Raw genomic sequence first — 11,840 nt, forward strand, 5'->3', positions numbered from 1 at the left:
GGACGAGTTGAGGACGTTGATGTCGTTGTTCGACCCGGCTACACCAAAGTAGGCATGCCAGATCCAGAGGCGGTGGTCAGCGACGGCTTCTGGGATCATCGTCGGGTGGCTGCCCTTGTAGCCGCTAGTAAATTGGCCTCTCCAGGCCGTCGGGTAGTTCTTCCACTGCCAGTGCATACAGTCGATTCTCCCTAGCATCCCAGGGAAGCCGTGCACCGTCTCGTGCATCCGCATCAGGCTCGGGCAATCGTCAGCAGTCGGGCGTCGCAAATATGTGTCGCCAAAAGCCTCCACAACTAACTTACAAAAAGTCTTGAGACATTCGCGGCCAGTTGTATCCCCGACGTGAAGGTACTCGTCGAACATATCCGCTGTTGTGCCGTAGGCCAACTGGCGGATCGCAACCATGCACTTCTGCAACGGCGTAAGTCCGGGTCTGCCGATCCCGTCTACCCGATACTGGAAGTACTCATCACGGCCCTCCAACGTGTGCACAATGCGGAGAAAAAGATCTCGGCTCATTCTAAAACGGCGGTGAAAAACATTCGGGCCCCACCTTGGATTCTCGGCAAAATAATTTGCGAACAGACGTTCGTGCGCTACGTCGTGCTCACGGGGGACAAACGTCCGACGTCGTATCGGGCGAGGGACCCGCGCCTCCGCCGCCTGCTCCCGCTGCATTTGTGCCAAGCATTCCGCCTTGGCTTCATTACGGGCATCGAACAAGGCTCGAGTCAAGGCCCGTCTGCAGCCATCCGATGTACTCAAATCGTAGTCGTCGGGATTCATTTTTGAGTCGATGAGAGAGAATAATTGAAGAGATTTGAAATTGGAGTGTGTGAAATGGTAGTGAATAGTAGAGTTTAAATAAGAAAAAAAAAATTTTAAAAAATTCAAAAAATTTTTAGAAACGCGTGCCCATCGTCCGCATTGTCCACTGTGGCGGACGATGTGACGGACGATGGGTATCCTCCGCGCATCGTCCGCGGACGATCTATCGTGCGCGGACGATGGTTAACCCATCGTCCGCGATGCTGCAGTGGCGGACGATGCGACGGACGATGCATCATCCGCCCCATTGCGGATGCCCTTAAAGCACGAATGATGATGCAATCCTTTAGAATTTAATATACACACAAAATATAAAAACCGTTGTGCTTAGCATCGCATACAATAACTTAAGATATTTTTCTCTTTTGAAAGTTTTGTCCTTGGTGAATTTATTAGTAATCACTCTAGCAGTGATGCGGCTACAAATGAGATAATACGTTGAACTGAGAGTACTATCAAGACGTATCTCATCTTGCAAAATATCTCTTCCTTGATTTGACTTTTGTTAATGGATCTATTTTCACGGTGTGATACATTTACACTTTGCAACACACGCAAGGACCATTTTCAATCCAAGATGAATTTTAGCAATACATTTACACTTCGTGTTTATACATGTCGTGTCTATAGATAAATATGGACACAAAAATTGTACATGTTAATTGGAAGTGAAAATGAAAATCCAAATATAGTAAGTGACCGACTCCGGCACTAAATAGTTAGGTTACCATATTTTCACGTGGAAATTTGAAGATATATGTGTGTAAGAACATGCGGTAATAAATTAGCATCACATGTTGTTATGGTTGGGCAGCAACTAGCTAGTTACAACTTACAACTTTATGAGATAACCACCACCACCAAATATCTGATGCAGTCTAATGTATGTTGCCTTAACAACAGTACCCACCCATGTCGGACGGCTTCTTTATGTCCTATTCACATTAAAGCAAATACTCTCTCCTCCTTCAATAAATGTCTCATTTTTTTATTGGTACTATTTTTTAAAAAATACTCCCTTCGTTCCGTTCCATAGTAATAGAATTATTTTTTTATTGGTACTGTTTTTTAAAAAATGTACTCCTTCCGTTTCTTCATAGTTGAGGCGGAACTTTTCGGTACGGAGTTTTAGAAATGAATGTTGGGTGTGTTAAATAAATAGATAAAAAAGTAAGAGAGAGGAAAAGGTAGAGAGAATAAAGTAAAGTAAATAAAGTAGAGAGAATAAAGTAGAGAGAATAAAGTAAGAGAGAGTAAAGTAAGAAAGAGAAAAAAATTACCATATATGGAAATGACTCAACTATGAAGAAACTTCCCGAAATGGAAAAATGACTCAACTATGGAGAAACGGAGGGAGTACTATGGAACGTACCAAAATGACAAAATAACTCTGCTACAAGAGTTATTTTGTCATTTTGGTACGTTCCATAGTAATAGAGTCATTTCCTTTTTTAGTAAAAGTCAATACATATTTCCACACCTACTTTACTCTTTCTTACTTTTTTCTCTCTTCATCTCTCTACTTTTTTTCATTTTCCACTTTATTCTCCTTTTACTTAGCTCACCTGACACAATTTTTCTTAATCTCCGTGCCGAAAAGAAACGCTCTCATTACTATGGAACGGAGGGAGTAATATAAAGAAAAGTAAGTACAAAAAATAGTAAAATGTGGATCTCACTTTTATATACTAGTACTATTGGTTTTATAATAGAATGTACTACTTGAAAAAAGTAACTAGAATGTGAAAGCTACTTACCATTAATAATGAATTGGGACTATTATTGGCGGAATGACCAAAATAGAAAAATGAAACTCTTAATCACGGACAAATAGAGTAGGATTTTTCTACTTACTACTACTCCCAGTTTCTTGATATTTGAAATAAAATACCCCATTTGTCCACGAAAAATAGTAGGAGTAATATTTTGCCATTTTGAAATGTGCAAAAAAATAAACCCATTTCTAAAAATAGAATGATTCTCTCTCATGTTTTATCCACTTCTTCTCCCCACTCACATAATTTACCTATTTTTTTAAGTATCTATCTTATTTTACCTGCTTTTTCTCTTATCTCTATTATTTTTTTTTGGCAGAGGGAGTACACCAAAATAATCATTTCTCGATGCTGGACAAACCTCACAAAAGCATACAGGATATATTTCTGTTGTAGACTTGTACTAGTACTCCACCATATTAGATGTATAGTAGTATAGAATAAATACAATAAAATCACAATTTCACGATACTGAATTGGCCTCGTGGATTATTTTTGTTTAGCTCCACATTATTAGAATTAACCGATCTCAATTAATTGCCAGTACATATATAGACCAGTAAACACGTACTGTATTTATTTATTTTTAACTAGGACACATTATTAAGTAATGATTCTTCATTAATCTGATGACTTCAAGTCCTGAGCTAAAGAGGCTTTACCCGCTAAGGTACACATTAGGCCTTATCAACTAAGAGACACTTATCGAACAGCAGTTCACTAGCTGCACCTTCGTTGATACTATGTCTATGTGGAATGATTCATCGACTCATGCTGGACCATATGAACATTTCCCTACTTAACAAATTAAAAAGTATAATAGCTAAACCCTTGCACCAACCCCACTTTAAATTTCTGCTTCAAATCAAATCCATAGAGAAGTGAAGTAGGAACAAATATGTAAACTTCAAATCCTCCAATGTGAAGATAAATCTGAGAAACTGTAAGAGTGAGGGGATGAAGATCTTCACAGCATATAGATTATATATATAGACAAATGGCAGGGAAGTTGAGATTAAGCCATGTCTATTGCCAACTTGCCATAAAACAAAGGACCAGATGCCACCCCTCATTATACTCACAATTTCACATTAAAGAAAATTGTAAATTCATCATGACTATAAAGATGATATGAGCTGTGGTAACAATAATAGCTCTCATCATCACTAAGAGCACATTAAACAGTTAAACAATCAATCTGGGAAAGCAAATTCAGATTCTAGAGAGCCAAGCCGTAGATAAACCACCAAAAGTACCTAAAACGAAACATATACGAGGGTCTTCAGCTACGCTTTTGGTGTATAACAGGGTTTTCGGCTCCGCTTATTTTTAGACAGCCTAGGAAAATTTTCAAGTGTTATATGCTGTCAAGTGTTTGGCTAATGAGGTTACAAGTCAAGGAGAGAGCATTGTGAGTTTATAAGCTCATGTAGGCTCATGTAGGCTCATGTATAAATCAACTACAGTCAAGGAATCAGTAGTTATATGCAATAAAATTCATCAAACAGAAAACTCAAGTTCAATAACATTATACTGATTTCAGTCTAACTTACAATACTCATACAACAACAACAACAACAGTGCAATGCAATGAACAAGTGGAACTTTGGAAGAAAGGGAAATATAAGATATCGAACAAAGGCACACAACACAATTAGTCAAGGCAAGTAAATATTTGAAGTGCCAATAACAATATAGCAAAACAAAACATATGTTGAAAATTTGAAATGCAATAATTCTCCAATTTATAGCGAAAATTCAAGCAATATTCACTAACAGGTCTCAAAATTCTGTAGAAAGTATTCAAAAAAAAAGGCAACAATCAGAAGCAGCATTTTAACGGTACGATTTCTGGAACCTGGCGCGGGCACCACGGCCACCAAACTTCTTAGGCTCGCAGCGCCTGGGATCGGCGACGAGCAGCGTCCTGTCGTATCGGCCAAGGATGTCCTTGATCTCCTTCTTCGACTGCTCATCCACGTACTTCTGGTAGAACGCCACGAGCGCCTTGGCAATGGACTGCCGGATTGCGTAGATCTGCGAGGTGTGACCGCCGCCTTTGACGCGGATGCGCATGTCCACTCCGGCGAAGCGGTGGCGGCCGAGGAGGAGGATCGGCTCAAACGCCTTGTATCGGAGGATCTCCGGCTCCACTAGCTCGATCGGCTTACCATTGATTTTGATCAGACCGCGGCCGCGCTTGCAGTGGGTGACCGCTACTGCGGTCTTCTTCCTGCCGAAGCACTGCACGGACTCAGTTGCGGTTGGAGTAGCCATGCCTCTGTTACTCTGTTCGGCTGCCGCTAAAACCCTAATGGCGGAAAGAGATGAGACAGAAGTAGACGAAGAAGAATTTTGGGGAAAGAGAGGAAATTAGGTTAAATATTTGGGCTGGGCCGTTTTGGTAATTGGGCCCGATAGTGTGCCCCTTTTAATGGAGTAATAAGGATGATGTTCGGTTGAGTAAATTAATTAGTAGTGAGATACAATATAGGATAAGGTGTATCCAAAAAACCTACATCAACCAATCTCTCCAACAAAATTGCAGAAAATCAACTAATTGAGAGGGGTGAAAGTTACGAGGGATGGAAGTGGAGCGAAGGATGGGAGGGGAAGTGAGACAGAGAAGAGAGAGGCGTGAGATAGAAATAATTGCATGGTATGTAACGCGACTAATATGTCACTACTGCAACGAGCTTGAAGCGGGCCTTATGGGCCGAGATTATTTGTGTCTCGGCAAGCGAACAGCATATTAGAGGCATCATGAGATAGTCGTGGCCTAATTGGGCAAACCGAATGGCTCCAACTGGACTTCTTATTAAATACTCTTTCCGTCCCAACACTTTGTCATTTTTTGTCCCTCCCACAATAAGAGTTACACTTCTCTTTTTTAAAAATGATAAGTAGGTCCCACGTTCCACTAACTCAATTCATTCACATTTTATTATAAAAGTGTGTCTCATATTCCACTAAGTTTTCTAACCCATTAATCTTTACATTTCTTAAAACTCGTGTCCACAATAAGAGTGACTCCTATAATGGGATGGAGGAAGTAACTTATTTCACTTATTATATTCACATTCCAACAATTTTTTGAGTGATATTGGCGCACCAATATCATGGAACTTTAAAAAAATTGGATTTTTTCCCACGAACTTTGAAATTGACAAATAATATCAAGAATTTTATCCCGAGTTTGTTATTTCTCACTGATAAAAAAATTCCGGCAAATAATATCATAATACGGATTTTTTTTTTGAAATTTCTCGACAACAACTTCGAGAGTTTCAAGATTTTCAATCATTAAGAATAGTTTTTTTAGAAGCACTCTCCAAATTTGTTCTTCAATCTATTAATATAGCTGGAATTTTTTCACTGATAAAAATAATTATTTGTCAATTTCAAAGTTCGTGGAAAAAACTAAACTTTTTTAAAGTTCATAGTATTAGGTGTCAATATCTATTTCTTAATTATTCTTATTACATTTTCTTAATTATTCTTATTACATTTCCTTATAATTTGAGCCAAGTCAACTCATAACAATTATTTATGCACTGAATTTGATTTGCAAAATTCATTTCCTTCCGGCGGTCTCTCATCAAGACTTTTGGGTAATTGGGTTGGAATAACACGACAAGGGGCAATGTGGAAGGATTATTTGAGAAAGAAAAATATTTTGGAGACATAATGAGATTGCCATAATAGTAATTTCAAATTATATTTTATTGTTGATTAAATTTATACAAAGTATATACACCTTGACCTTGTTGCCCCTTCCTCATATATGTATCGATTGTTTGCATATGCAAGTATTAAATATGATATTGGATAAGGAAAGCTTGATTAGGAAAAATATATATGGAAGATATGAATATGCCAAAGTCAAGACAGATAAATAAATTAATCAAACTCTGCCTATATTCTATCCCTCCAAGAGTAAAATCTTTCCCTTTTCTAAGATATTAAAATTCTTAGTATAATTTATTATACTATGCAACAATAAAAAATTGATATATGATAGGTATAATAATAGTTTCATAATTTTATTAATTATTTAATTTCCAAAATATAAATTTCATTATGTTGAAGCTCAATTAAAACAATAATCATAGGTTTTTGCTCATCTATTTAGTATTTCAATTCTTCAAAATATATGGTAAATATTTTCATTTTTGTTTTAAATTTTAGAATTCCTATCTCAATTCACTTGAACGTGCAACAAATTAAATTTGATATAAGATAAGTATTCCCTCCGTCCCCGATTAAGAGTTACATTTTTCCATTTCGATCCGTCTCTAATTAAGAGTCACACTTCAATTTTACCATAAATGGCAGTAGGCCTCACATTCCACTAACTCACTTCACTCACATTTTATTATAAAACCAATATAAAAAAGTGGGTCCCACATTCCACTAACTTTTTCAACTAACTTTTCTTTATATTTCTTAAAACCCGTACCCGGTCAAACTGTGACTCCTAATCGGGGACGGAGGGAGTACTATATTAATACTGATTGACTCTACGGCTTTGATTTTAAGAAATTTATTATTTTAATTTTAATTATTTGTTTTTTAAAATATTAATTTTAAATTCTTTTTTTTAACATTACAATTAAACATCGATCAAAATAATAATCACGTATTCTTATTTCAACTATTTAATATTTTAAAAAATTAAAATTTTATAGTATATGATATATTATTACTAATTGTGTTTACGGCTTAATTTATTTTAATATTTTCATCATTTTGGTTTTAATTCTTTACTATCCAAAATATTAATTTCTTCAAATTCTTAATTTTTGTAAGATTACATCGAACTTCAATTAAAAAAAATAATCACATGTTTTTTTTCTCATTCTATTTATTATTTTAAAGCTATATACTTAATACATTTTTCTTTTTATTTTTATAATATTAGAGTCTTTAGCCCAATTCACTGTAACATGCAATAAATAAAATTTGATATATAAATATAATGTATATTAATACTATCTAAGTTTATGATTTTAATTTTAAGATTTCACAGCTTTATTTTTTTTATTTTTTTAAATATTATTTTATGTAAATTCATAGTTTTGTTAATGTTACATACGATAAAAAAAATATTTGCATATTCTTAAGTTATTTATTTAATCATTTATTTGCTTCCTTATAAAGTAAATATTAGTGTTCTTAGCTTACTTGACAATAACATGCAATAAATTATAATTCGATACTATAAGATATATCAATACTAATTATGTTTAGGTTTTTTATTTTAATTATTTACTTTAAAAATATTAATTTCTTCAAATTTTTCATTTGTATAACGTTAAGTTGAATCCCAATAAAAAAATTAATCACGTATTTTCACTCATCAATATAATATTTTAAAACTATATAGATAAGATCTTTTCTTTTTCTTTCTAAAATGTTAGAGTTATTATCTTAGTTTGCTATAACATTCAACAAATTAAAATTTGATACAATATATGATATATTAATATTAATTGAGTTTATCATTTTAATTTTAAATATTTCTTAATTTTGATTTTGGCTTTACTTTCAACATACTAATTTGTTTAAATTCTTAATATTTAAAATATTACGTATAAAGTTGAAATAATATTTTATAAGTTTTGGAAGAAAGTTGCAAAAAAGAACTCTACTATTATATTTATTATTTGCAATATGAGTATATTTTAATTTTATTATTTAAATTCAAATCGTGATAAAGTTTTAATCATATTATAACATGATTATCATTTTCATGTTTTTATCTTGTAGTATCATTTTAGCCTTTTAGGTCATTATCGTATACTGTCAAACTAACTGAGTTTACAAATTTTGATTTTAAAAATTCCATGATTTTAATTTTCGTTCTTTACGTTTCAAATTTTTTATTTCTTTAAGTTCTTAAATTTTAGAAAGTTACAGTCGAACCTTGATAAAAAAATAATCACATATTCTTAATTCACCTATTTAATATTTGAATTTATATAGTTCACATTTTTTCTTTTTATTTAAATATAGTTCTTAGCTCAATTCACAATTAACATACAACAAATTAAAATCTGATAATAAGGTATATTATTAATAATTGAATTTACAATTATAATTTTAATAGTATAAATTTTTATTTTAATTCTTCACTTTCTAAAATTTTAATTTATTAATATATTTTTAAAAATTTAGAACTTAAGGCGAAAGCATGTACAAATTTTTGGATAATACAAATAAATTTATAAGGAAAAAATAGAAATGATACGAAAATTATGGAATAACTATTAAATTTACATAATATTGTATAATCCACAAACAAACCAGCTAAATCTAAAGACTATTACATCACAAAACAAACAACTAAAATCATGGAATAGCCTTAATTTGACATCTCTTTCCAAAGAAGCGTATAAAATTAATATTAGGGCATATTAGTCAAAATAATAAATATGATTAGGGAAAAAAAATATAAGGGTAATATGGCATGAGATATTATATCTCTAAATCACTGCCCATCCGAGATATAGGTTTCAGTGTAATGTATCTAGATAAAATAATGGTAAGTTAATTGGGTTGTTTTTTTGTCACATTGCACTAATGACATGTTGGTGACTAGTACATAATTACACTGCATATTAAACTTACTTAAATCAATAGATATATAAAGTGCATTTGTTCAAAGAGCTTTAACCGTCCACATGTTTTCATATTAGTGCCATATTTTTGTCTTTATACATTTAACAATTAACACGTACGCAACAACGAAATACTAATACAGATAAGCATCATCCATCTTGCATTAAAAAAATATCAATCAACATTACATATTTCGAGGGACATCATATAATAACAAAATTAGATTTGTTCATGATCCACAACAAATCCAACTTTTTAGTTTAGTTAAAAGCAAAACACAGTGAAAAAAGCAGAACAGCGATCAGCTGAGACGGCGGCACAGGGTAATCCCATCGCCCACAGGCAGTTGGCATATCTCGATCCTCGGATCAGCCGCGAGCGCCTTGTTGAGCTCCAGCACGAAGTCCCGGTAGTACCTAACGTACTTTCTCAGAGGCGCATCCGGTGGCGCCACCACGGACCCGTTCCACAGGGTGTTGTCGTAGCCGATCACACCCCCTACTTTGACCAAGTCAATCAGCCTCTTGTGGTAGTTTAGGTAGTTGTCCTTGTCAGCATCCACAAATATGAAATCATATGTACCATGATACTTCCCCTGTCCATTTCAACATTCTCTAAATTAGTACCATAAATATAATAAGTTTGGTTGTGGTTAGGTTTGTCACGCAGTGTAAATCAAGAATTCTTACCTCTGCAACCATTTGATCAAGAACAGGCAAAGCAGGGCCTTCTTTGAATTCAATTTTGTGTGCAACTCCAGCTTTCTCAATTACTGGGAGGCCCAATTCGTAATTCTCCTTGTTGATGTCCATTGCCAGTATCTGCACCCGAAAATTTCACTTATGAATAAAAAACTTAATATAAATGAGACTCGAACATTTGACCTATTGGTTGCTAACCATGTACCTTGCCGTCGTCGGGAAGGGCGAGGGCAGTAGCTAGGAGAGAGTAGCCGGTGTAGACTCCAATCTCCATGGTGTTTTTGGCATTGATCAGCTTCAAAAGCATGTTCAAGAACTGCCCCTCATCCGCAGATGTGGTCATTATATTCCTATATCAATTCACAACATTTTAAATACTACTACTGTATCATCTAAAACTTAAATAAAAGGATTAGTGATAATCTTGTAGTTAACTAACCATGGATGATTGGCAGTGATTTCTCTGAGCTCTTTCATGGGCTCCGGCTCTCTTGGATACACACTTGTTTCAAGAATATACTGCAAAACCAATTATTTTTGTCAAATAAAAGAAAATAGTTCATTTAAAAAAAGGAAAAAGAAATAGTAATCGATTAACTTGGGATGGAGAGAATATTTTCGTACCTGGTAAAGGTCATCGCTTTGCAAAAGGCTCTTGTGGCCAACCTCCTGATGGCGGCTGGCTTGGTTTTCTGTTGCAACAGCGGTTTGAGCCATCTTTCTCTTTTTCTCTCTTGTTGTTGTGGGAAAGGTGTTGCTGATTTTGAAGGTGGGAAATGGAGGATGATTTATAGTGAGTAATCCGGTCCGGTTTGGGTTGTTTGAGGTGGGGTGGGTGGGCCGGGTCCGGGGTTGGTGAGCGATGGAAAAAGAGTGGGTTTGTGGGGCCCAACTGCAGTTGTTGGGTGGGGTCCATTGGGGATGGCGTCACGCTGACGGCAGCTTTTCTAATCTAGTGCTTGTGGTGCATTAGGTGGGGCTACACGTGGCGAGATGAGCGGTGGGGATTTTTTTGAGTGAGTTTGTAAATTGTCTTTCAATTTTGGGTGGTGGTTTGGTGTGGTGGTTGCTTTGAAATGTATGCAACTTGACTGCTTGAGTTTTGAGATTTAGTCAGTTTTGGTTCAACTATATATTCATTGTAATTTTTTTCTTTTTTTATATTACAAAGTATAGTTGATTTAGTTTTGTGAAAAATGATGTTTTTTATTTATTTATTGGAACTGCTGATTTGAAAAGATGATGTTTAAAAGTAGTTAATTTAAAAGCGAATTTAATCTAGTCAATTTATCAGAACGATAGACAACATCATTCTAGAGTGAGACGATGAGACTAAACGAGACTCTGACACAATTGTTGTGGTATCATTTCGTCAATGAATCCTCTTTCTCAGACGTTAATAGTTGACCTCGTCGAAGTGTAATACAAATCATATCAGCTCCTAACCGCTCATCGATAGCACATATCCATGATATGTTACGCCGAACAAATGGACTGGAACAATAAAAACGCAAAATCCATAACTAATACACACAACAAGAAGACAGAATTAAAAATACACAAATGATGGATTATAAAAAATAACAACACCCACCAAACGATAACCAAAAACTGTGACACCTAACCGTTCTTTGGCATATAAATGCAATGTATGTTACCCTAGGCAACCATTACTAGGGAATTTTAAAAGAAAATTAGAGTTAGCTAATTTAATACTCCTCATTATTCTTTATGCAGTGCTATGTATGTAAGGATTAAAGATGGATAGCTACACCATTTTAGGTGGTTTTGTTACCTCTGTATATAGTCATGACACTTTGTCTATTTTATAAAGTTGACATATTCCAGTCTTATAAATAATTGAAAACATAAGTATAAAACAATAAATATAAATATGTCTACCGATGCGATT

The 11,840-nt window shown here is 34.6% G+C and overlaps 2 protein-coding genes across 2 annotated transcripts; both read right to left on the reverse strand.

Moving 5' to 3' along the window:
• Window positions 1-4,260: 4,260 nt before the first annotated feature.
• On the reverse strand, window positions 4,261-4,955 carry LOC125218519 (small ribosomal subunit protein uS9). The gene has a single exon (XM_048120203.2). The coding sequence runs from the start codon at window positions 4,881-4,883 to the stop codon at window positions 4,443-4,445; it is 441 nt and encodes a 146-aa protein (XP_047976160.1). The 5' UTR covers window positions 4,884-4,955; the 3' UTR covers window positions 4,261-4,442.
• A 4,406-nt stretch (window positions 4,956-9,361) lies between these two features.
• Window positions 9,362-10,708, reverse strand: CCOAOMT1 (S-adenosyl-L-methionine-dependent methyltransferases superfamily protein). Its single transcript, XM_048121047.2, has 5 exons — window positions 10,553-10,708; window positions 10,368-10,447; window positions 10,134-10,278; window positions 9,917-10,048; window positions 9,362-9,822 (listed from the first exon to the last, which is right to left on the reverse strand). The coding sequence occupies exons 1-5, from the start codon at window positions 10,643-10,645 to the stop codon at window positions 9,529-9,531; spliced, it is 744 nt and encodes a 247-aa protein (XP_047977004.2). The 5' UTR covers window positions 10,646-10,708; the 3' UTR covers window positions 9,362-9,528.
• Between the last annotated feature and the right edge of the window lie 1,132 nt (window positions 10,709-11,840).

Source organism: Salvia hispanica, chromosome 1 (genome assembly GCF_029641045.1).
Source record: "Salvia hispanica isolate PSC_SH4W2 chromosome 1, Shi_PSC_v1, whole genome shotgun sequence".
Lineage (NCBI taxonomy): Eukaryota > Viridiplantae > Streptophyta > Magnoliopsida > Lamiales > Lamiaceae > Salvia > Salvia hispanica.

What these genes read in the sequence shown, in the direction of transcription:
- LOC125218519 (XM_048120203.2), bottom strand. Translation starts at nt 4,883, where the DNA reads ATGGCTACTCCAACCGCAACTGAGTCCGTGCAGTGCTTCGGCAGGAAG.
- CCOAOMT1 (XM_048121047.2), bottom strand. Translation starts at nt 10,645, where the DNA reads ATGGCTCAAACCGCTGTTGCAACAGAAAACCAAGCCAGCCGCCATCAG. An exon ending in ATCACTGCCAATCATCCATG is followed by an intron (nt 10,279 to 10,367) that starts GTTAGTTAACTA and finishes GAATTGATATAG; the next exon opens with GAATATAATGACCACATCTG. An exon ending in TTGATCAAATGGTTGCAGAG is followed by an intron (nt 9,823 to 9,916) that starts GTAAGAATTCTT and finishes TGAAATGGACAG; the next exon opens with GGGAAGTATCATGGTACATA.